Raw genomic sequence first — 24,757 nt, forward strand, 5'->3', positions numbered from 1 at the left:
TTTAAAACGTAGTTTCTCCTGCCTGTATCGACTTTGATAAGATGAAACAGAATGAAACATAAAAATCAAACTAAAGACGAATTTATTTGGGCATCAGATTCTCCTGTGTCTCAGCACTTCTACCGTCCCTGGCGTCCTTTTTGTTTCCCTTTAAAAATGAAAACATGCGCTCTCCTACTCCAAATTCCTCTCCATCGGCCAGCGATATGGGAAGCTTCTTCTTGAATGTTTCCGGTAAAAGCAAACAGATCCAAGCACTGAAAAGTGTTAATAGGCAAAGAAAAATCGATGGAGCCGCTCTTAGGTAGATCTCTAAGTGTAGTATGTAGGGCGTTAAGCTAGATGCTGCTGCTCCACTGACACTAGCAAATGATATCACCTGTGACCGTACACAGGTGGGTATAAGCTCAGCACAGAACTGCATATTGGCACGAGCGACGACTGATACGCCAAAGTTAAAGGCCATTACCATAATAACCAACAAAGTGATACTTGGTTGCTTCCAGATCGATAAGAATATTCCATGGACAGCGGTAAATATTCCTATTGCAAGTAAAGCACTGAAAAGTGTGAATTTTGGACCGAATCGTTTCTGAAGCTGAGCCTGAATAAACCCGGAGGGTGGCATAGTTAACGCATTTAGAGATAACATAATGAAAGGCGAGATTCCGACACCCTCCACATTGCGGTACAGGGCGATGTTGCAAACTGTGGTTGTCGTTCTGTATAACAGGAGAATAAAGATAATTAAAATCGAAAGGTATGCCCAAGACTTACAGAAAAATCACAACTTTTATAATGGTTTTTCGGAGACGTGGTATATGAAGAGCATCTACGAGTGTTGTCTGCTTTTCTCTGAATTCTTTACTGAACCCCACACAATGTCGACGGAAACTCTCGAAGTCCTCTTCACTGACTTGACGTCTATTGAATTCGGCCACTCTCTGCAGTCTCATGACTGCTCCATCGATATCGTTGCGGGTAATAAGCCACTGAGCACTTTCCTGTACCAGGAAATAAAATAGAGTAACCAGCAAAAGGGGGAATGCCGACCAGGCCATGCAAATGCGCCAGTGGCCCGTATAAATAGCTTGCAAGCATGCACTTATCAATCCTAGGGAGTAACATAAGCTTTGTATAATGGTGAGTGTTTTATTGCGTAGCGATGACGAGATATATTCCAGAACTAAAAAAATTGTAAATAATTTAATCAAAAATAGCATTATAACGAAATTCTTTAACCTAATACCGAGTATAAACATTAAGTAGCCACTTCCGGCCGCTAAGCCGGAAACAAAACGACTTATTGAGTATGTAGTCAGATCCTTGGCAAATATTGTCGCGAAATCACCCAAGAAGCCACACGAGTACACCAAAATAAGTGGCCTAATACGTCCAATTCGGTCGCCCAATAACCCAAAGAAAAATGTCCCAAACATGGAACCCACAAAGAAGAGACTCTGTCCCACTCTTCCCTTGAGAGCTTCGTCACACACCCAATTGAACTACAAATAGAGATATAGAGAGTCTAAGAGTGATAATCCACATTAATTGGAAAACTCACCTCGGCATTAATGCTAACGAAATCGAAATCGTAGTCATATATCCAGCGATCACATTTCTTATCACTTATTGTCACATTGCCGCTAACTAGATCGATGGCATCGAGCCGTGTACACGAAGGACTCTCGAATTGCGAGTACATGGCTTTGATTTCCTCAAATGTACTATTCTCCAGCTCTTCGTGATAGCACCAGTGATCGGGTATGAAACCAATCACATTCTGGGCGAAGATATGCCTCGAAAAGATAAACACTATGTAGCCGTAGAGTGCCAATAGCATATATTGGTAGCGATGACTGTTTCCACACTTGGACAATATCTCTTCGAAATCCACATCCATTGCCATGGCATCTGCTCATCGTCACTGCCAGCCGCACAATGTTGACTATTTGTTCTCCTCTATAGTCCGGAGTGTTGTTTTGGTAGCTTCTAGCGAAATAAATTTCACATCTAATCTTTATATTCTTCGTCTCATATGTATGTTGAGAATAATAAAGATAGTCAGGTTGGAAAGTTCTTCTATTTATTTATGATTTTTATTACTTATAATATAGGAATCAAATATTATTTAGCAAAAATCGGAATCCGTGTAGTCAAAAATCTAGATGCAGTTAATTATTAATTAAGACCCATGCGATGATTACAAGTGAATAATGTATGTGCACTGCGCACAAGGACTGATTTAGATGGGTCGCCTAGTCGGTCCATTCCCCCACTGAAATAACTGACAATTTGTAAAGCCTATTCTTAATTATGTATCATGTATCGATGCAGATTTTTTTTTTCAATTTGACCGTCCATAACTGCTCGTATTCGTATTAGAACCATGTTTGTTTGTGTTGAATACTTTTTGGATAAACCATTCTGGAAACACGTATTTTGCATCTCTATGGATTTTCTTAGAAATGTTAGGCTTTAAATGTTAAAATAAAAAGAAATTTCTTCGAAAACATATGTCTAGACGAAACAATAAACTTAAGTGACTAAAAAGAATCTCTGAGTCCACGAAGGATTTTGCCAAACATAGTACGTTTAAAGCCAAGTTATCTAATCTAGTTATCTAATTTAATGGCAAAATCCGTAATCAAATAACAAACCCTAAATACTTAGCACGCATTTGTACGGAAATAAATTGCACAATTCATTGTTTTTTCGTTCTCCTGTTTCTCGGGACTCTCAACAACTTTATCTACTTTTTTGGTACTCCCCAAAAAGTCAAGTTTTAATCATTTTTAATCACTCGTAAAACACTTGGTTTTGCATATAAAACATTGTTACAATTTCATCAAGGTCTTTTGATAATTCGTTTCGAAGTTATTTAATGGGATTAATTATTGCAAAGCACTTGAAAAGAGTCTACATAATTTATATTTATGTTTTTACACAATTGATTTGTGCAAATATCTGCCCTAAAATTTACATCAATTTAAGTTGATAAAAAGTATTAAATTTCTCAGTTATCAGATACATATGTACGTATGTGTATACATACATAGTCCTGCCTCTGCTAGTGACAGATTTCCCCACAGAAATGTGGTTTTTAGTCAAGGTATCTAATCAACACGCGCTTCAACATAAACTTAAATTAACTTTTTGATAAAAATCCATATACAAACAATGAACCAAAAATTCTGTGTTTATATCAAATCTGAACCACAATCAGAATCTTATGTTATAGAGGGTATTGGGCACACTTTTTGAAATTGCTTTTGTTATTATTCGGGCATTAATTTCTCTTGTGTTTCGACATTTTCATCGACTTTGTCAGCCTTTTTGCTCCTCCTCCTCCTCAAGAAGTCAAACATTTTCTCTCCTGCGCCAAACTGCTCCCCATCAGCCAGGGATATGGGTAGCTTTTTGTTCGACGTCTCAGGTAAACGCAAACCGAGCCATGTGCAGACAATGAAGAGCACGAAAAGTATAATTGCCGGTCCAGCCTGAATGTAAGTATCCAAATATTGTATGTACGGCGAAAGGAAGGAGGCTGCTGCTCCAGCAATGGTAGCTACGGCCAATACTTGTGATCTGACACAGGTAGGTATCAGTTCGGTGGAGAATTGCATGGTGGCTCCGGTGGCCACGGAAATACCAAACCGAGAGGTCAGCAGCAAACACACCAACAATATGATATTGGGTTGCTTCCAAATGCTAAGAACTGTTCCATAGACAACTGCGAATATTTTAAGGACTACCATGGAACTCACAAGGGTGAATTTGCGTCCGAATCGTTTTTGAAGTTGAGCCTGCACTAGGCCTGACGGTGGCAGAGTTAAAGCATTCAGCGTGAACATGATGAAAGGTGAAATCCCGACGCCCTCCACATTACGAGCTATCGTGTTGTAACAAAGTGTTACGATCATACTGCATGGACCACGAAAGAGGAGTAAATTAATTACACATTTTCTTGCATCATAAAGAATTCACAGACTTACTAAATAATAATGACTTCAATTGCTGTTTTCCGTAAACGAGGTGTCTTAAGTGCATCGAATAAGCCTGCCTGTTTATGTACAACCTCTTTGGATTCAGTATCCCCCGAAGTTAGTGAGCAATGTTTTCGAAAATTATCAAAATCCTCTTCACTGACTTGTCGCCTATTGAATTCGGCCACTCTTTGCAATCTCACGATTGCTCCATCGATGTCATTCCGAGTAATTAGCCATTGGGCACTCTCCTGGATCAGGACATACAAAATTGTCACCAGCAGAGAGGGAAAAGCCGTCCACATCATATAGCTCCGCCAGTCACCCACAAACCTTGCCTGCCAAGATGCACTTATCATTCCCAGACAGTAGAATATACCTAAGACTGTGTTGAGGCCCGTATCTCGTAGCAATGGGGAGATGTATTCGAGAACTAAAGGAAGAAAAGTTAAATCTATTCTAATGCGCTACACAAGGTTCTGAAACTGTTTTCAATTCTTCGAAGTATTTTCCAAGTTAGAGACAATGTAGAAAATTTTGATTAACAATTACCTACCCAGTAAAAACATAAGATATAAATTTGCTTCAGAAGCTAATCCAGAAACAAAGCGACTTGCTGAGTATGTAGTCAGATCCTGGGCAAATATTGTGGCGAAATCACCCAAGAAACCACACCAATTGGCCAATATTAATGTTTTAATGCGTCCAATTCGGTCGCCCAATAACCCGAAGAAAAATGTCCCAAACATGGAACCCACAAAGAAGAGACTCTGTCCCACTCTTCCCTTGAGAGCTGCGTCACAGACCCAATTAAACTACATATGAAAAGATAGAGAGTGTAGTAGAGACAATCAATATTATTTGGAATCTCACCTCGGCATTGATGCTGACGAAATCAAAATCGTAGTCATAGATCCAGCGATCACATTTCTTATCACTTATTGTCACATTGCCGCTAACTAGATCGATGGCATCGAGGCGTGTACACGAAGGATTCTCAAATTGCGAGTATATGGCTTTGATTTCATCAAATGTACGATTCTCCAGATGCTCATGATAACACCAATGATCGGGAATAAAGCCGATCATACTCTGCGAGTAATAATGCCTAGAAGTGACAAATGTTATGTAGCCGTAGAGTGCTAGCAGCAAGTATTGGTCGCGATGATTGTCCCCACATTTGGCCAATATCTCATCAAAGTCCATGGCGTCTACTCTTTTCCACTCCCGAACACACAATGCCAACTACAATTGCTCGTAAACACTAAAGAGCGCAGAATTTTGGCAAAATCAACACCAGAGACTGTTGCAAATCTAATCTTTATTATTTCAAAAGTCTCTTATTATTTCTATGTGTGTTTGTGACATTAAAAATTCATAATTTCACGCGTCGGAAGAATAACGCCATAAGTGATAATTTCCAGTTATTTGATTTGTTCCCTACTTTTTAAAACGGTGGAAAATTTGAAACCAGAGGGCCGGGGCTAACTTTGACCGCGTCAAAATTTTTATACCCTTGCAAGTTTTTTGTGTAAAAAGGTCTAATGTCTGCGAAAGAACAACGGCTTAGGAAATAACGAAGTTATTGATCAAAGTCACTGTTCACCACCGATTGTTCCTATAGGAGCTATATGATATAGTCGCCCGATCTTAATCAAATTTGGCACAGTCATTAATAGGTATGCTAAACTGAGAAATATACAGTTTTATAACAATTGCTTCGAAAGTAACGGAGTTATTGACCAAAGTCACTGTTTTCGACCGATCGGTCCTATGTGGCTATATGATATAGTCACCCGATCTTGATCAAATTCAACACAATCGTTTGCTATCGTAATATTAAATATTTAATTTCACGACAATAGCTCAGAAAATAACGAAGTTATTGAGAAAAGTCACTGTTCGTGACTTTGCCGTTTGTACGGAAGAAATAGTGGTCCGATCCGGCGGAATCCGAGACATACAACCCCTGTAGTATATACAAGCCTACATGCAAAATTTCAGCTCTTGAGCTCTCACGGTCTAGGAGGATAACGCGTCGATCCAGACGGACGGACGGACATAGCTATTTGAACTCGACTCGTCGTGCTGATCAAGAATATATATACTTTATGTGGTCGGAGATGCTTCCTTCTATGCGTTGCACACAAAATTAATATACCCTTTTTGCAAGGGTATAATAAGTAAACTCCAATGATAAATAACGGCTATTTTATAACATAAACAAAGGAAAACATATCTCACATATAATTAACCATCTGGAACACCAAGGAAAATATCTTTTCATCAAATTTGTATATCTGGTTTATAGCCAAGCTATCTAATCAACACACGCATTCATTGTAAACTCAAATTAACTTTAATGATAAAATAAAAAACCAAAAATACTGTGTTTGCATCTAAAAACATTTGAAATATTGAATATTAAATTCACGTAAATTCGGTGGATATGTGGCACACGAAAAAAAACAAGTCTGTTCCTTATGATAAGTAGTTACTTCAAGCCTTCTTAACTTACCGCCATAGTTTTTTGAGGCAAATTATAGTTGAGTTAACTTTAAATTACAAACATCATTGTTGTTTCATTGTTGAGTTTCTATTGTTGTTCTATTGTGTTTCTATTATTCCGATCGCACTATAACCAACTAAAATCTAATTATTGGCAGTGATGAACACAACAAAATTCAATTATGATTGAACTCGAGACCATAATTACATTTATTCTGAATCTAACGCCGATTTAAATTTGAATTTCAGACGATTCTGCTTTTTATACCATACACCCATAGGGTGAAATGGTATATTAAAGTCTTTAAAATGTATGTAACAGGCAGAATGAAGCTTTTCCGACCCCATAAAGTATATATATTCTTCATAAGCATCAACAGCCGTGACGATCTAGCAATGTCCGTCCGTCCGTATGAACACATAGATCTCGGAGACTATAAGTGCTAGAGTCACCAAATTTGGTATGTAGTTTCGTGTAGTATGTACAGTTATCGAGTTTGTTTCAAATTTTTGCCACGCCCTCTACACTGCATATATATTTGTTTAGTAAATGCGCACATTTTGTATGTGTAAAGATTTTGCCACGCCCCTTTTCGCCGTCGTAATTTGACAAAACTCGATTATCTACCGTAATTTTCTACCTTAGGGTGCAATCAAACTTAGCGCACTTAAATTTGATACTAATATCCAGCAAAATATCAAATTTGATCAAAAATGGACTAAAAATAGGCAAGTTATTTATATAAACGTTTTTCCATATGGCCGGAGTTGACCGTTGGCTGGTGGGGGCGCTAGGGTGCTCGTATGCTTGAGTGATATATGATATGCTTGTAAAAAGCATGTGAACAGATTTTTTTAAAAATACGAAAATGCATTTGTTATTATATATTTAAAATATTTGTTTTGCTGGTGTATGGTACTTATGTATATGTAAGTCGGCGAGACGACTTACTTACTTCATTTTTATATCTTTGCAGAGGGTATTATAAAATTGGTCAAATGTTTGTAACGCACAGAAGGAGACGTTTCCGACCCCATAAAGTATATATATTCTTGATCATCATGAGAAGCTGAGTCGATATAGCCATGTCCGTCTGTTCGTCCGTGCGTATGCGTTTTACTCAGCCATCTTAAAATTTTCTTTTTGTGCTTATTATTATCTGGAGCAGATCAAGTATGGAAATTATCAGGATCGGACCACTATATCAAATAGCTCTAGAGGAAATTTTATATTTATTATATTTATTTATTTTCATAAAAATTGGAGTATCCCCATGAAATACTAATACTAAGATACTAATGTGATGGTATTGGATATAAAACATCAGATCCCAAAAATTTCAATCCGATCGGATAAATAGATCACAAGTTACAGTCAATATGTGTACATACTTCGGTTCAAGCGCTGCCGGCAGCGCTGAACGGCATAACCGAAGTTAGCTTCTTCACACTCACTATCTAAAATTGTCTAAGTTGTTTGTTTTGGCTTAAATTCTCCCTTTGTTTTGTTTTTTTTTCGACAGTTGGCGAAAATTTGCACATCCATTAGGCATTAAAAATTGCATGCAGTCAAGTTTTAACTGCAGTCTATTAAACTAAAATGGAAATGGAAAAACAGAAAAGCTAGATAAAGCAGCTGCTGCCATGATGAGAGTAAAAGTCCTAAGGGTGCGACTAACAGTGCTAAGGGTGCGAGTAACAGTGCTAAGGGTGCGAGTAACAGTCCTAATGGTGAAAGAAAATTTGCTCTTACGGCGAGAGGGCATGAAATTGCGGCGAGAGGGCCAATTTTTTATGGCTCGGGCGAAAACATATGTTTATATATTATTATTTATTTATTTACATTAGACTAGTAGATTAATGTTGGAAAATGACCCACCTGTTGTGGACACGGTAATTTCTAAAAAATCTCCGCTTTTAAATAGTTTTTTCATTGTTATTATTTTGGTTGTTCTGGTATCCCTGACCTATTTGGTTGCTCCTTATAAACCATAGAGTAAATATTCGGCCAAGGTGCACATTCAGCCATTTGCACAAAGGGGCAGACACAATTGGTGTTCCACGACACTCCCGACATGGAGAAGTAAGTTGAAATGGTGGCCCAACAACTGACCCTATTTAAATTTGTAATCCTCTTCCAGATGTCATTTATACTTCGGTTCAAGTGCAGTGTCCCACTCAACGTATACAACGCTTGAATTGTCTGTGCTCAATCACGTCCAATTGTATATGATAATTAAGTTACTGCGAATGAGACTGAAGTGGACCAAAACCCACAGTTTAATGAGGTCAAACGGTCCCTAATAATATGAGGCCAGATCAAGTCACTGCAAAAAAGAATGCATATCTTATGACACATAAAAACATTCTATTGCACACATGTAGAAGAATGAACTAATCTTGTGAAGGACTTGCACACAGGTAGAAATTGTAATATATTCAGAGTAAAAAATTGCTACGGATTCTGCCACTGCCGCTGAAAATAATACAGGAAATCGAAATCGGCCAAAGAAAAATTCGAGGCCTTCATTTCTTCGGATAAGGAACGAGAACAGGGTCATTACCAAGAATATAACTCTGTTGCCATAAATTTTAAAATTTAATTTCAAGGACTGTAAAGGACAACTGATGTAGAACCTTCAGCATTACATATACATAAATCGCATTAGTGCCTCCTTGAAGGATTTTTAAACTAAATAATGAATCAAAAGAATTGTGCCAAAATGTATTATAATATATATAATATAATTATAAAATAAAGGCCCTAATGACTTCAAGTCGATATTCATACGGGATTCCTTATGATATCAGTTAAAAGAAGTTATAAATTCCATTAATGGTACGATAAGTGAACGGAATGAGTCCAAATACTACACATCCATTGATCATTTAAGTGAAAGAAAAATTTTAATAGAGTTTTAAATTCACTTTTAATTGTTTCTATTTATAAATTTACGAAGTGTCGAAAACCCGAGAAAAAGCGATAAGTTTTTTGTTCCTAAATATTTGGACCGACACGAGTAAATTCATCAAGCTCTGACTAAGTAATTTCTTTATCAGTGAAACGTACCATTGAAGTTCCTAATTTAAATTATGCTTATACATAATTTGCTTATATTATAAATTAAGTAAATTATAGAATGAATACGAAGACTGATGACGACGAATATGACGTAAAGAATATGTATAATTCTATTTTTAATTAATAATTCTATTTTTTTGATAATCTAATGCTAGTACTTCTTTTTGGCACTGCGAGGTCACAACAATATTGCACACGAAAGGTAACTTGGCCTTTACGCGTTGATAAAACAATAACCTGAGATTGGAAACGTTTTCTCATCTTATATGCCACTCCTCCAAGCTAATTCTTCTGGCTTCTTCCTAAGCCATCTTCTTTGGAGTAAATGCGGTGTTCTGCCTCCATTATAGTGGTCCATTTCCTGTCCTGGTTGACTGTCCTTCTTCGCATGGTCCGGCAAGGGTTTTGCCACGATAACAATCGCCTCATTATCAGCAGAACCAATTCTTTTAGTAACGGAAAATACGGAAATATTCTGAATTCCGTTTCGAATCCTATGTATTAGGAGCTAAATGTATGTGGAGTGGTGGCCAAGCCGAATCTATTATCATTTTCTTACCAACGCTGCTTCTTGGCCATTTAAGTAAATTGTAAATATTTCATTGGGTAATATTTTTACATGTTCCAAACTTTTTCTGTAACTCAATTCATTCTGTGTGAGTATGCGTGTGCTCTAATGATTCGAGCAGTGACGTAGTTGGCTGCTGTGCGGCGCTGCAGGCAGCGTTTGAGCAGACCATATTTGTATTCTATTTATCCGATCTGATTCGAGATCTGATGATTTATATAAAAAACTATCTGATAAGTACATTTCGTAGGGATACTCCAATTTCTTCACCTATTTTTCTTTAACTATGTGATATAGTGGTCCAATCCCGGGTTAGAAGTAGCTCAAATATCAAGTTTCATCCCAATAGCTGTTAAGATGACGTAAACGTGATTTGCCTGTGCAACCGACGGATGGGCATGGCTATATCGACTCAGCTTCTCATTCTTCTGTGCGCTACAGACATGTGACCAATTTTATAATACCATCTGCAAGTGTTTAAAAACCCCCGTATATGTATGTGTTGCTCAATGTTTCCTATATATAAGGGGGTGTATTCACTTCAATAGGCACATGACTCGGTCACTGTCCAAATAAAGAACTTTTCAGTTTATCTATACTTTTGTCTTCGTGAACGGTTCTGTCGTTATCGAGAATCGATAATAATCCATGAATGTTTGGAAAAAACAGAAATGCATCCTGTCAAGTTTGTTTTCTTAATAATAATTGGACACGTTATTGCAGTAAACAATGGAGAGAATATTGTAAGTGTACATATATGTTACATATATGGACTTTTGTATGTATGTATATGTGTATGTATGCAAACATTGGAGAAATGAAGTAAGTAAGTCGTCTCGCCGACTTGGGTATACCATACACCAGGTGAAACAAATATTTAAAATTTCGAAAACCAAATGTATGTCTACTAAATTATTTTAACATGCCTCATACCATTTGCTATCTCGCTCACTCTACAAACACAAAAGCACTCTAGCGCCGCCACTAGCCAACGGCCAATTCTGCCCTTATGGATCGCGTAGCAAAATACGTTCATACGTATATTTTGTATGTTTCTAGTCCGATTTCAATCAAATTTGGTAGTTTGATAGAAATAGATAAGATTTATTAGTCTGCCAAATTTGATCGCGATGGTAAAAAAATTGCAAGAGCTAATCGGTTTTTTCTAAATTATGGAGGCGGAGGTGGGCGTGGCAACATTTTAAAATATATGTATTCTGCGCGCATACTAAGCCAATATACATACTAAATTTGGTGACTTTAGCTTTGTTAGTTTTCGAGAAAATCAGTTTTGTTTAATTTGCGGGGGCGGAAATGGACGTGGCAAAATTTTTAAATAGTCAATATCTGCGCGTCTATTAAGCTAACTTACATACCAAATTTAATGTCGGTAGCTTTCATAGTTTTTAAGAAAATCAGAGTTATGTAAATTCCGGGGGCGGAAGGGGGCGTGGCAAAAAGTTGGAACAATTATTTTCTGCGCGCTAACTAAACGAGTATATAAACCAAAATTGATGTTTCTATCTGCTATACTTTTTAAGAAAAACAGTTTTATGTAAATTCTGGGGGCGGAAGGGGGCGTGGCAAATATTTGAAACAAACTCGATAAGCGTACATACTACACGAGACTGCATACCAAATTTGGTGGCTCTAGCTCTTATAGTCTCCGAGATCTAGGTGTTCATACGGACGGACGGACGGACGGACAGACGGACGGACGGATGGACAGACGGACATGGCTAGATCGACTCGGTTTTTGATCCTGATCAAGAATATATATACTTTGTGGGGTCCGAGATGCTTCCTTCTGCCTGTTACATACATTTTGGCGACTTTAATATACCATTTCACCCTATGGGTGTATGGTATAAAAATGCATATTGCGTAATCATTATTTGCCAATTTCGATTGCTCATGTCATTTAGTTAAAATTAACGCTACAGAAAACTGTAATAGCCAAGAAGAAATAAAATATTTATATTCTATCCTATATTTTTAGTGTTCTGATGTGAAAGCTGCCACCTGTTGTGCCAAAATTAGGCCGTTGGAAAATGGCCAAAAGAAACCAGCTGAACTGACGCCCCCAACAAAACAAAAGAATCGAAGCAGAAAATACGAATTGCAAATTTTAAAAAAACAAAACGAAAATTTCTCAATACATAATAATGAATTGGGCGAGTCTATTGGTCAACTCAATGCAACTGTTCAGACTCTAAGGGAAAATATTTCGAAAATTGAAAGATATGTTGACCAACAATGGAATTCCGAAATAGAGAAAACTGAATTACGATTACAACAAAAATACGACATAAACTGCGGTGAAAGTTTGAAAAGACAGATCAAGATAGATCAGCTCGAGAAAGAAATTAAAACTTTAAAGAGTAGAAACGAAAGGTTGAATATCTCGTTATCTAGTAATAAACAAAAAATAGAGGATTTAAAAAGTCAGTTAGATGTAAAGAATAAAGCTCTACATGAATTTCAAGTAAAACCTAAAAAATTTGACAAATTCACTTATTGTAACAATCTTTCCACGGGTATTCACGATATTGAAATAGACGAAATTTCTTCAATAACTGCACGATGCAATAATGATATCGCCGGCGGTAATTGGATGGTCATTTTAAATCGTTTTGATGGCAGTGAAAATTTTACCAGAAGCTGGAATGAATTTCGCATGGGTTTCGGTAATTTAAACGGAGAGTTTTTCATTGGTCTCGATCATCTTCATCGCATTACCAACTCTCAGCAGTTTGAACTTTATGTGGAATATAAATATTTCGATGGTATAAAAGGTTTTGCTCGCTATGATAATTTCAGAATAGGCAACGAGAATACTGGTTATGTTCTTAAGTCATTGGGTGCCTTTTATGGCTCTAACATAGATGATCTCATGACGAGTAACAATTTAAATCAAAAATTCACGACCTACGACAAGGACAACAATAAAGATTATAGAAATTGTGCCCAAACATTCAAGGGTGCTTGGTGGTTTGGGTTCTGCAGGGGACCGTAAGTAAACTGAATTCTTATCTTGTTTACTATATTTCTTTGTTTTTTCTATTTTCTAGAAATCCTCTTGCACAATATTCACGCAATGCAAGATCCAGCGAATTATCGAGTATGAGCTGGAATGGATTTAATCCTATTCGATCAATTCTAATGCTAATTCGTCCAAAACAATAATTATTCAATTAAAGCTATCCAATTTCTTGCCTAGCTGGACACCCATTTTATATAGGACATGATAAACAAAAAAATATAAATCAAAGAATCCGAATTTTCTATATGCTGGCAATTACATATATTTACATTCATATAATGAAGAATATGTCTATTTATTAATATACTATTGCAAATCGTTTTAAGATAGCAATGAAACTCCATTGCAGAGCATTTGAATGTCAATGAACTTGTTTATCAAGAATACTCGTAGTGACTTTAAGTGCCGAACGAAATCCACTGCATTTCTGTGCCTTATAAAAATGTGATTACATTTATGTTACATAATATCTGCAATGATTTTAAAAGCAAAAAGAAAAAAAGAAAACATATTCCTATTAACTTATTTTGACCCAAAAATTGGGTATTTATTTTTGATATACTCGACATTATTTAATGACTAAGTGAAAATATATTTTTCTTTTATCACTAAAACTAACATTTTTGTACCCAGAAAAGTGTGTTATATTATGTTTATAGTTTTATCGCATAAACAATTAAATAACATGATTAAAACATTCAAATGAGCAAGCTAAGGGTAATTTTTTGGAAGCTCGAGGACTCAGCTCTCACCCAAACGTTATCTCAAAACGCACAGTCGTGTAAGGGAAAGTAGTTGTATATTTCTTTATAAAATTGGAATTAAAAGTTTAATGGATTTAGAGCTCTTTGAGAAATGTATCACCCTTTTCATAGGGCTGTTACTGAATCAAATGGCAAGAGCAATGTTTTGGAAAAATATAATTATTTGATGGTAACTATTGATTTCTTTTATAACAATGCATTCTGTATACACAATTTATATTATGCTTGTTTACACGTTTCCTATTTTGCATATTGTGTATAAGCAATTTGGTTAAAATTAGGCAGAATTTGATTTCTTAAATAAATTTCGTAAAGGAATAAAGTTAATATACAACCGCGATTTTCCAGAAGACTATATTGCAACCCGTTCAAGTATTGTGTAAAGCAAGTTGACCCCCTCTTATCCAAGCACTGTAACATATTCCGTGAAACAATAAAGATTAAACTATTAGAGTTGTGGTACAGTTTGGGGACAGAAAATAAAGAAACACAACGCCTTATGTTGCTTAAGGAATGTCTATACCATAACGACCCATCAGCTTTCTCTAAACAGGCACAAAACCTCCCCAAAGGTTTTAAAGGGTCAATGTACAGAGAAACGCACATTTCTTTAGTTCCTGTGCACTAGTCTTGGTTGTCTTTTGCATGTTTTTTCTTTTTAAATTTACTAATTGTAAGAGGAAGATTTACAGTGTGATTAGACTTTTTTCTTTACTTTTAATGCTTTAAGCCAATCACTTTCACAGTTTAAATTTTGAATTGTTTTCTCTATTCTCTAATTCTATCTTAAACAAGACATAGTTACATCTTTATCTTTTATTGAGGTGTTCCGAAGGCACTCAATACATACACATTTATAAAGTGTACGTTTACTTCCATCCTTCACTGTATATTCGATAGCAATCGCGACGCGGCTATCGACAAATTTTAAGCAAGCGGTTCGTATATACATATAGAAACAAAAATTTGATTAAAACCTTCTTTTACGTTATACAAATTATTATACCGCAGCATGTCGTCCACCAACAACCAATTGGATAAAGAAGGTCAGCACTCCAGGCTGATGGTCGAGGCCGGTGGAGATAATGCACTCACTGTGACTAAAAATTCTGGAACAAAAACGCTAATTTATTTGATTAGTGGCATCATCAGTGCTGTTTTATTGCTTTTAGTCCTTCTATGGGCGTGTTTCTTCGGTGCTTCTACATCAGATGAAAACCATTTCGTTATTAGTTGTAGCAATCTTTCCACGGGTATTCACGATATCCAAATAGACGAAATTTCTTCAATAACTGCACGATGCAATAATGATATCGCCGGCGGTAATTGGATGGTCATTTTAAATCGTTTTGATGGCAGTGAAAATTTTACCAGAAACTGGAATGAATTTCGCATGGGTTTCGGTAATTTAAACGGAGAGTTTTTCATTGGTCTCGATCATCTGCATCGCATTACCAAGTCTCAGCCGGTTGAGCTTTACGTGACGTTTAAATATTTCGATGGTATAAATGGCGCAGTACGCTATGACAATTTTAAAATAGGAGACGATAAGAAAAGTTACACACTCGAATCATTGGGACGCTTTTCAGGCACTGGCAGTGATGACCTTATGACGGAATACAATTTAAATCAAAAATTTACGACCTACGATCAAGACAACGATGAGGATGTTAAAAATTGTGCTGAAGCATACAAGGGGGCATGGTGGTTTAAGTCATGCAAAGGGCCGTAAGTAATCAAAATTCTTATTTGTTTTTCTATTAATTTAAACTAAATTATTTTTTATGTTTAGAAATCCACTTGCTCTTTATTCCAAAAATGAAAGATCTAGTGAGTTATCTAGCATGAGCTGGAATGGATGGACTCCTATTAAAACAATTCAAATGCTAATTCGTCCAAAACCACAACAACTTAATCATATTTAGATAAAGGATTATCTTATACAAAAAACCAAAACCTACCTCTAACCAAACGACCGCAAATTTTTATAGAATTTGCAGTTAACAGAAACGGAAATAACTCTTTTGCACCATTATCTCAATACCCTAGCCTGATCAACGAATGATCTTGACACAAAAATTTAATTCTTTGAAGTGACTGTTAAAATTACTTTTGATCAAGAATACTCGTTTGTTAATAATACTTATAATCAGCTGCAGTTGCCTGACACACGCATATGAGTGATAAGACTCTCTTTCGGCAAGGGTATAAGATAAAAAGTAACAAAACAATTTGCAATGAATCACCTATTGCCTGTGATTCTTTTTTGGGCTAAAAGCCACAAAATCGTTGAAAATTTAAATTGTATTTATAATAATAATAATCTCCTACTAAAAAAAATCAAATGATACACTTCTATAAAGTTATAAACTTATATTTTTAAATAAACCTTTTTTACTTGGACTTTTTTATTCCTTGTTTTTAATAGTAAAAACACTGTGCGACAAATATTAGCTTGTTCCAATTGCCCCAGACCATTTTTTTATTGGTCTTTTAAATTTAGCAAACTTTTCTTTTTAAATATTCTTGAATATTTTAGTTTTAATTTAAGTCAATTTAAGTACTTTTAAAAACTGGCAAGGGCATACAAACTTTGACGCGGTCGCAATTAGCCCGGCCCTCTGGATTGAACTGATTTATTCTTGTTGGTTGTCTGTATTGCTATTGTACTAGCCACCTTCGCTAAAGACTATAAAGTTGCGATGGCTAGTGGCCATATTATACATTCAATGTAAAAACTAGTTGGTTTTTCCAACTAAATGAAGCAGAAAACAATATTCGTATAAAAACATTATTTGAATATGAAAGGAACAAAAATTCGAACTAACTTACAAAAATCCAAATTCGGGTTTGTTACTCAATGGTTATGTTGCGGTTCGGTTTTATTTATTTTGTTGAACAATGTAATGTAAACGGCCCTGCTGACTTAAAACTAGGTAAAGTAGTTCTGACTTATTGTTAGTTAAGTAACTTTTACTGAATAAATGAAAAATTACATAATTTTACAACACAAATATTATGACACTTACAAAAAAAAAACATTGTGATAAGCATAAATGTTCGTGTAGTTGCAAAGTAAAGTGCGAAACAGTCAAATTTGTTGGTGCTCTTTTTATCTATCTTTTATAAGAATGCGCCCAACAATATGCAACACTTTTATAATTTGAAGGCGTTTGGCAACAATATTCAAGCCACATACATTATTAGTTGGCAATATTATTCGCTAGCAACATTACACTTTGATGACAATAAGTTTTATTATCTTTATATCTAAAAGTCTAAAATGGCTACCAGCTTACTTATTATAAGTGTATTCAACTCCATATTAAACAAAATTTTCTCATAGACTAGGCGAAACAAAATCTTAAGGTCAAGATTATATACGCATATGCTAAAAGGGAAATGTCACTTTATTTGCTTTATACATGAAAAACCACTAAAACGTTAAGGCTAACCGCAAAAAAATGCACTCAAATGCATTTAGACACGTTAAAGATCAGTTTTGTATATTTCAACAGGCGTTAGATGAATGGTTTCTGGCCACAAATTGATGATATGCGAACATATGGTTATTGATTGGCATTTTTCCAAAAATAAATTTATATTTTTAATCAGTTGTGAGAGATTTTTATGCAGCAACAACAATGCCAGCAGATGCCCAAAGCGGTGCAAAAAAAGGTAAACGAGTTGCCAACTATGAGTGAGAAGAGCCAGAAAACAGAGAGATAGAGAGAGAAACAGCAACTTGTTTATATTCGTGTTGGTGTGACTCTCTGTGTGTTTGAGTGTGTGTGTGTATATGTGTAGTAAGCTTGTCGTGGGTGGATAGTTGTAACACTGACTATGACCTCAAACCACCCACAAAACTGGCTGGATCTATGTTGGCAACAAATCACATATTTTTCATTTATTTTTGCATAATTTGTTAAAGAATTTGAAGTAGCAAACATCTTTGCTATATGTATGTATCTCTCTTTATTCGTATGTTTCTCTGACGTCACAAAAATGTTGTTATGTAGCTGGTTTTAAGTTCATTTTGCTGTTGCTCTCGCTTGTTTACCCACAAAAGGTATGCTGACAATTTTCTCCACTTTCTACAACAGAAATGTTTGTTGAGAAATCAAAAGAAAGGTGCGACCACTATCTAAGAGTTGCCTATGTATGTCTGTGTCTGTATATCTGTATCTGACTTTGCCACAAAAGTTCAATAGTAATACAAAATGCAACCTGAGCCTAAACAACAAGTAGACCGCAATTTATTGATACACAAGATGAAAAAAGATTTGAATTCAATTCAAAATCCTGATCATTGCATTTTTGATTTCGAACAAACAAAGACTCATTCATACTCATTCAGCACTCTAAAATCAAACCAGATGGCCCCACATCACATTATTCAATTGAAGCAAAAATAAAACGTGCGAGGCTTCTGATACAACATATGGAGTGGGTGGTTGGTAAAGAGACAAAGAGGGGTGAGCTTAGGCCAATTGATCAGAACTTTCGGAACGTTTGTTTACAACTTACAACAAACACTGAAAGAGAACCATAGGGAGATATGTAGATAGATGGCAAGAGAGAGAGAAGAAGCTTATACAGAAATGAGTGAAACTGCCGATCTTGTATCTACTTTTCATTGCTTGTTTTGATTAGCTTGCGCGTTAAGGAATGACATCACCGCAAATTGTACGCTCTCTCTCGCTCAATTCCTCTGCCGCTCTACCAGCTTGGGAGCTACCTCACTCAACACCTTAGCTAAATATTGCTGTGTGTGTGTTCATGTGCTAGCATGCATGTGTATTTTGAGTGGGGAGGCCACAGTGGGCCAACTTAGCAAATACATAAACTTATGAGTTTTTGCACAATGTTAACCTGCTACGGAAACTTAAAAAAGGCGTATCTTTTGTAACAACATTGGAAACAGTTTAAAATTTGAAATTATATTTTCCAAACGAGAAGTATTTAATTTCACATAACCCCTTAAAAATGTTTTTTTGTATGAAAATTTTCAGTCCACTGTATTCAGATTTGTTTATGGCCAACAAAGCACAAAAGAGTGAGAGCCACAGAGAGTGTGTGTTGGTGTGAGCGTGAGGAGAGCGAATGAACGCCAACGCTGAATTTACACTTTTAGTATCTGTATCTGTATCTATGTATGAGTTGGTGTTGTCTTTCTGTTAGTGTTGTTATACCATGCACCAATAGAATGAAATGGTATATTAAAGTCGCCAAAATGTGTGTAATAGGCAGAAGAAAGCTTTTCCGACTCCATAAAGTATATATATTCTTGATCAGCAGCCGAGTCGAACTAGCCCTATCCGTTTGTCCGTCCGTATGAACACCTAGATCTCAGAGACTATAAATATGGACTTGTGTAGTATGCAAAGTGATCAAGTTTATTTCAAATCATTGCCACGCCCCCTTCCACGCTCACAGTGGAAACATATATCGCTATACATATTTGGTATGTATATTCCTATATGTTATGTATGTATATAAATACATAAATGCATTTAAATATATATTTATAATATATTTGTTTCACTGATACATGGTATACCTAAGTCGGCGAGAAGACTTACTTACTTCATTGTATCTGTATCTGTTGCTGTGTTTTCGTCTGAAGTTCTCTAGCGGCGCTCAACAGAAATTATTTCCACTCAGTCTTTTTGAATTCGCGAAACTATGCGGTCGCCGTACGAAGATACTAGTGCTATTGGTGCTGTTAATAAATACCAATACAACGGCAACGCCAACAACAACAACAATAATAATAATAATTACTATAAAAACTATAATACGATTGGGAATGGAAATGGAAGTGGAAACGGCATACCTTATCATGCCCGCGAGAATTCGTTGCCATTTAGCTATGGAATCGCCAAAACTTCAACACCATTGCGCAAAACGCCAACACCGACGCAAGCGGATTGCTTTTTAGATTTTGATTTCGGTACAACAACAACAACGACAACGAATAATTATAATTATAAAAATGATAATAATAATAGCAATAATGGTAATATAAACGATATGATCAAGCCCCAACCGCGATTGACGAGCCCTTTGCTAGTGCGCAAAACTCTGGGAAATGGAACAAACACAACAAATTCCACAAATACAAATACCATAGCCAACACATATCATTATAGATCTGGTCTTCCATCGTCGGCGTCGTCTGCGACGTCAGCTTCGTCGCCACAGCAGACGCCACTGCGAGATGATTTCGAACAATTGCTACGGGAGAGACGCGAAAAGGTCTTCAACGAGTATAGGGGTAGTGAGGGAGTGGGACGCCAGCAGAAGCGTGAACCACCCATACCACCACAAAGGCAATATTATACAAATACCCTCTATACTACCAATGGCAATGGAAATGGTAATGGATATTATCGGAATACCTCATCTCTGGGGGGTAAAAGCAAATATAATTATGATTTCGAATTCAATTTGAATTTGGATGATTTGGATTATGGAAATAATGAACGTAAATCAGCGCCAGCACCCACATATGCTCCATATCAAACACGGACCATACAATTCGTGGAGGATCAGGATGTTCCAGATGGTGTGATCAATAGACGACACATTGCATCCACACTAGAGGAACGCAATTATCACACAATTAACAGCAGCAGCAGCAAAATCAACAGCAGCAGCATCAACAGCCAACAGCAACTTCATGTGGAACCAGCCTCGTCGACTTATGGTCAGAGCAACAGTAGCAACTTGGAGACACTTACGCGCACTCGTCGCGATTTATCCGCATCACCATCGTCGCCCATCTATGCCACCAGTAGCAAGCGTAACCCAAATACCAATGGCCAGACAACAACGCCTAGTCCCACAAGTAGACCAGAGACTCCAGCCTTTCCGGTCACACCGCGCACACCATTTGGGGGCACAACACCGCAACAGCAACATTTGGGCTTGGAGTCGATCTATCAGACAACATCAAGACAAAATCAACGACAGTCCACCCCACTTGGCTCTCCCCAAGAGCCACCCATGGAAGTGGCCGCCGATTCTGTACGCTTTGCTCGCAGTTCGGCCAAATTCTGGTATAAGGCCAATCTCTCGCGTGAAGATGCCATTGCCTTATTGGCATCAGCCCAGCCGGGCACTTTCTTAGTACGCGATTCGACAACCTATAAGAATGCCTATGGCCTGGTTGTACGTGTCTCTCAGCCTCCAGCTGGTTCCCAGGAGCTAGTGCGTCACTTCCTTATCGAACCCACACAACGTGGGGTCCGCTTAAAGGGTTGTGCCAACGAACCCGTCTTCACATCACTTTCGGCTTTGGTTTTCGAGCATTCCATCAATCAATTGGCATTGCCTTGCCTACTCCGTTTGCCCGAAGAGGATATTGTTCCAAGTCCGTTAGCCAAAACGCCAGCGCAGGAGCATTTGCTAGCCCATGGAGCTGCCTGCAATGTCCTGTGGCTATACTCCTGCGACACAGAGTCGTTAACCGGCAACGAAGCGATACGTAAGGCCATCCGGCAAATGTATGCCCAAACACCTCTGCATCCAGCCACTGAGGTTCATTTCAAAGTTACCTCCCAGGGCATCACATTGACCGATAACACGCGTAAAAAGTTCTTCCGCAAGCATTACACAGCCGATATCATCTCACACTGTGCTATCGATCCGGAAAATCGAATGTGGTCATCGCCACCATCGGGTGAAGATGCCTCCAAGGCTCAGAGCGAGAAGAAAACGATTTTCGCCTTTGTGGCACGTCGCTCGCACAGTTCCAAGGATAATCAATGTCATGTATTCTGTGATCTTTCGGTCAGTCAGCCAGCAGCGGCAATTGTCTCATTTGCTAATCGAACGCTGCCCACCGAAAAGCTAAAGAACTATGTTCTATAGAGACATAAAACGCCAAAAAGTGCAGGACCAGAACTAAAATGGACAGACCAAACCATAATGCAAATGAAAAGGTAAAATGTTTGGTGAGCGTAAGGGTGGGGTGGCGGACGGGCCATAAAAAATGTTTATTGCCATGGGTGTGTCGAAGCGTCCTTGCTAGGAGCTGATTAAATGGCCAACTACAGTGAGAATTCGGTGATATTTAAATTAAGGTCACAGAAATTACAATTGAAACTAGTCTGATCTGCCTTTGGGCGAAATGGGCGAACTTTTCCCATTAAAGTATGCAACATAAGTATTCTTCGCTTTAAACAAATTTAAGCCTTTTCAAATGCCAGATAACCTAAGCTAAACCGTCTCTATAAACCATCCCAAAAAAATCGTTTGCCATAGACAGGAATATGTAGAAATGGCATTCACCAAACAACTTTGATCAGAAACGAACCAGTAATTGAAAGAAAAAAGCATTAGCATCTAATAATAGTGAGTTAGTTTCTTTCTTATAGAAAAGATCTTACTTACGTAGGCATCACTGTAAAGGCAAATATAGCGTTATGTCCGAACGTCATAACGACGAAAAAAGAAACTATTAAAAACATTTCAATATTCTTTGGACCTTCCCCGAGGCCAGACCATCGTCGATCGTTTTGTTTGTTTTACATTATGCCTTTGGCTGTTTGTTTATTTAACGGTTTCCATATACTCTCTCTAAACGTATCCATATATATACATATATAGACATATGTTTGTATATACCTTTACCACCCACACCAAATATCTCACACTTTTCATTTTTTTTCCACAACGGAAGTTTCTGTCATGAGTCAGTTTTTTCTGCTATTTTTGATGAAGTTAGCTAGACTTCCTATCGGCAAGTAAAAGGCTTCTGTTAGCAATATTTTTATAAGACCACACCTATATACAAACATCTATATGTATAGGGCATAGCTAACGCTATTGTAGTCATTATATCGTTTTGCTTTCATTTCGAATTGATTAATTTGGTCACTTCACGGTCATGTGTTGAGGTCGCCCCCACTGATAAGAGGCAGTTCTATACTTTTGTTTCCTTGCGTTTTTATCAATTCTAAGCATGATGTGAGGCAAAAAAAAGTAAATATATAGGCATGCGTACATACATACGTACATGTATATGAGGCATATAGCTACCTAAGATAAGTTGTTTCATTTGCCAGATCGTTCAACTTTAGTTTAGATCACCAGGGGTTAAAGAATTTCAAGGTAATTTTGGATGTAAAGTAACTTTTTGGAATCTCACAACATTTTGATTCACACGAAAAACTATAAAAAGAAATATGCGAATAGATAAACATATGTGTGAAGTGTTTATAGAAATCGATTTGAACAATTGCTAAAATAAATTCGTCTTACGTAGATGTAGGACGATTGCGCAGATATCAAAGGAATGAGCTCATAGACAGAATGGTGAAAGAATTTAAAAGCAAAATAATCAAAACTATAATCTAGTCTAGTTTAGCATAGTGTTTCGATCTTTGAGTATTTTAAAGGGTATTAGCTGTTCGCGTAAACGTCTTAAACTGCATTGCTTTCAATTGAAACCCTTACCGGCTTATGTGATCATTGGATCTGCAATTAAGCAACTTCATCAATTGAAAGGAATTTCCATTGGTAGTGGAAATGGAATTTATGACCTTGTTGAAATAATTGCTGTTGCATTTTGTATTTCATAAATTTTTTCTCTCTCCCAATGTCGTTTCAGGAAATTGTGTGGCACTTAACAGAACGTATAACCAGCCGAAATATAATAACAATAATTGATGTCAGCTATACAATTAGTTTATTTAGAGCGAAACAGAATGCACGAAAATAAAAAGTATAAACTCACAGATAACGTACTATACAATATATACATATGTACCTACAGATACATACATCTGTATCCAACTGTCTATCAACTTCGAATAACTAAACGTACAGTGGCGCTTTGTCTTGCAAAATGAATGGAAAACGAATCATTTTTTGTTTATATGTTACATATGATAAACTTAATTATGATATTAGCAATAATAAGGTTAAAGTTGAAATGGCAACTTTCTTAAATGGCTTACAGGGTGCGCTACAAAGAAACCACAAACACACACACGCACATTAAAGGGCAAATCTGGGTATGTGATATGAGGGCAAATCGCTCCCTAAAGTAGGCAATAGGCTTCCAAAAAATTCAGTGAAGTCAGAAATAAATATAGAACTTTTCGACTACAAAACAAACCAAAACTCTTTGTTTGTTTTTTAAATTAAATTCTCTGTCTGTCTACTTTAGTGGGAAATTTCACCCATTTCAAATTTCCAGACCCGCCACTGAGACACACACTCACACAATGAACCTAATATATCTAATATATAACTAATATACTTTTTTTGTGAAACTACGTACAATTAATGTTAACTTAGAAAGTTGTTTTTTTAATACACAAGCACCAGCTGTTAAATAAGTTCGATGAAAAACGCGTTCAAAACGAAACAAATTTTATAATTTATATATGTATCTTTGTATTAGCTATAAGCTCTACTAATTTCAGTCACTATAAATAAAACAAAAATAAAAAATGGCAAACGATGTTAATAAACATGCAACAAAATTAATTTATGAAAAAGAGAATTTCATTTATCAAAAAGGCTTGGAAATGGCTTTTGGAAGTGACCTCTATTGTTTGAGTCCCTCGATTTTAACGGAGCTTTGAAACGAATCCTCATTGCTTGATTCTGGATAAGTTTCTGTTCTAAATGACTTGCAAATCGTCAACATCTGGTTATAATTTCTTATCTAACGCTCCAGTTTGCAAATATGTATAAACAAACAAAACTTATATACATGTGTGTATGTATGTATGTCTACATCTGAGCATGTAAATGTGCTTGCCTTTAATTTTAGTTAAACAATTAGTATGC

At 36.6% G+C, this 24,757-nt stretch overlaps 5 protein-coding genes across 6 annotated transcripts; 3 read left to right on the forward strand and 2 right to left on the reverse strand.

Annotated features, from left to right (window-relative positions):
* Positions 1 to 82: 82 nt before the first annotated feature.
* LOC6650457 (organic cation transporter 1) lies at positions 83 to 1,903 on the reverse strand. The gene is made up of 4 exons (XM_002072836.2): positions 1,565 to 1,903; positions 1,250 to 1,505; positions 778 to 1,186; positions 83 to 722 (listed from the first exon to the last, which is right to left on the reverse strand). Exons 1-4 carry the CDS (start codon positions 1,901 to 1,903, stop codon positions 83 to 85), a joined length of 1,644 nt encoding a protein of 547 aa, XP_002072872.2.
* Positions 1,904 to 3,204: 1,301 nt separating this feature from the next.
* Positions 3,205 to 5,231, reverse strand: LOC6650458 (organic cation transporter-like protein). Its single transcript, XM_002072837.3, has 4 exons — positions 4,860 to 5,231; positions 4,543 to 4,801; positions 3,996 to 4,419; positions 3,205 to 3,924 (listed from the first exon to the last, which is right to left on the reverse strand). The coding sequence occupies exons 1-4, from the start codon at positions 5,190 to 5,192 to the stop codon at positions 3,279 to 3,281; spliced, it is 1,662 nt and encodes a 553-aa protein (XP_002072873.1). The 5' UTR covers positions 5,193 to 5,231; the 3' UTR covers positions 3,205 to 3,278.
* Positions 5,232 to 10,748: 5,517 nt separating this feature from the next.
* Positions 10,749 to 13,470, forward strand: LOC111519494 (ficolin-2-like). 2 transcript variants are annotated; one of them, XM_047009816.1, is made up of 3 exons: positions 10,749 to 10,887; positions 12,144 to 13,156; positions 13,216 to 13,470. In XM_047009816.1, the coding sequence occupies exons 1-3, from the start codon at positions 10,816 to 10,818 to the stop codon at positions 13,328 to 13,330; spliced, it is 1,200 nt and encodes a 399-aa protein (XP_046865772.1). In that variant the 5' UTR covers positions 10,749 to 10,815; the 3' UTR covers positions 13,331 to 13,470. The 2 variants fall into 2 exon arrangements, with proteins under 2 accessions (XP_046865772.1, XP_023036449.2); XM_023180681.2 differs by lacking the exon at positions 10,749 to 10,887 and having other exon boundaries at positions 12,100 to 13,156.
* A 1,384-nt stretch (positions 13,471 to 14,854) lies between these two features.
* LOC26529192 (ficolin-2) lies at positions 14,855 to 16,339 on the forward strand. Its single transcript, XM_015176961.3, has 3 exons — positions 14,855 to 14,889; positions 14,963 to 15,679; positions 15,744 to 16,339. Exons 2-3 carry the CDS (start codon positions 14,964 to 14,966, stop codon positions 15,874 to 15,876), a joined length of 849 nt encoding a protein of 282 aa, XP_015032447.2. The 5' UTR covers positions 14,855 to 14,889; position 14,963; the 3' UTR covers positions 15,877 to 16,339.
* Positions 16,340 to 19,633: 3,294 nt separating this feature from the next.
* On the forward strand, positions 19,634 to 24,439 carry LOC6650459 (tensin). The gene is made up of 2 exons (XM_002072838.4): positions 19,634 to 21,897; positions 23,568 to 24,439. Exon 1 carries the CDS (start codon positions 19,637 to 19,639, stop codon positions 21,824 to 21,826), a length of 2,190 nt encoding a protein of 729 aa, XP_002072874.1. The 5' UTR covers positions 19,634 to 19,636; the 3' UTR covers positions 21,827 to 21,897; positions 23,568 to 24,439.
* Positions 24,440 to 24,757: the final 318 nt, after the last annotated feature.

This window comes from Drosophila willistoni, chromosome 3R (assembly GCF_018902025.1).
Source record: "Drosophila willistoni isolate 14030-0811.24 chromosome 3R, UCI_dwil_1.1, whole genome shotgun sequence".
Classification (NCBI taxonomy): domain Eukaryota; kingdom Metazoa; phylum Arthropoda; class Insecta; order Diptera; family Drosophilidae; genus Drosophila; species Drosophila willistoni.

Coding starts and splice junctions, on each gene's coding strand:
- LOC6650457 (XM_002072836.2), bottom strand. CDS start 1,903: ATGGATGTGGATTTCGAAGAGATATTGTCCAAGTGTGGAAACAGTCAT. Junction 1,506..1,564: donor TCGTTAGCATTAATGCCGAG/GTGAGTTTTCCA, acceptor CTCTATTTGTAG/TTCAATTGGGTGTGTGACGA. Junction 723..777: donor ATAAAAGTTGTGATTTTTCT/GTAAGTCTTGGG, acceptor CCTGTTATACAG/AACGACAACCACAGTTTGCA.
- LOC6650458 (XM_002072837.3), bottom strand. CDS start 5,192: ATGGACTTTGATGAGATATTGGCCAAATGTGGGGACAATCATCGCGAC. Junction 4,802..4,859: donor TCGTCAGCATCAATGCCGAG/GTGAGATTCCAA, acceptor TTTCATATGTAG/TTTAATTGGGTCTGTGACGC. Junction 3,925..3,995: donor ATTGAAGTCATTATTATTTA/GTAAGTCTGTGA, acceptor TGGTCCATGCAG/TATGATCGTAACACTTTGTT.
- LOC111519494 (XM_047009816.1), top strand. CDS start 10,816: ATGCATCCTGTCAAGTTTGTTTTCTTAATAATAATTGGACACGTTATT. Junction 10,888..12,143: donor TAAACAATGGAGAGAATATT/GTAAGTGTACAT, acceptor CTATATTTTTAG/TGTTCTGATGTGAAAGCTGC. Junction 13,157..13,215: donor TTTGGGTTCTGCAGGGGACC/GTAAGTAAACTG, acceptor TCTATTTTCTAG/AAATCCTCTTGCACAATATT.
- LOC26529192 (XM_015176961.3), top strand. CDS start 14,964: ATGTCGTCCACCAACAACCAATTGGATAAAGAAGGTCAGCACTCCAGG. Junction 15,680..15,743: donor TTTAAGTCATGCAAAGGGCC/GTAAGTAATCAA, acceptor TTTTATGTTTAG/AAATCCACTTGCTCTTTATT.
- LOC6650459 (XM_002072838.4), top strand. CDS start 19,637: ATGCGGTCGCCGTACGAAGATACTAGTGCTATTGGTGCTGTTAATAAA.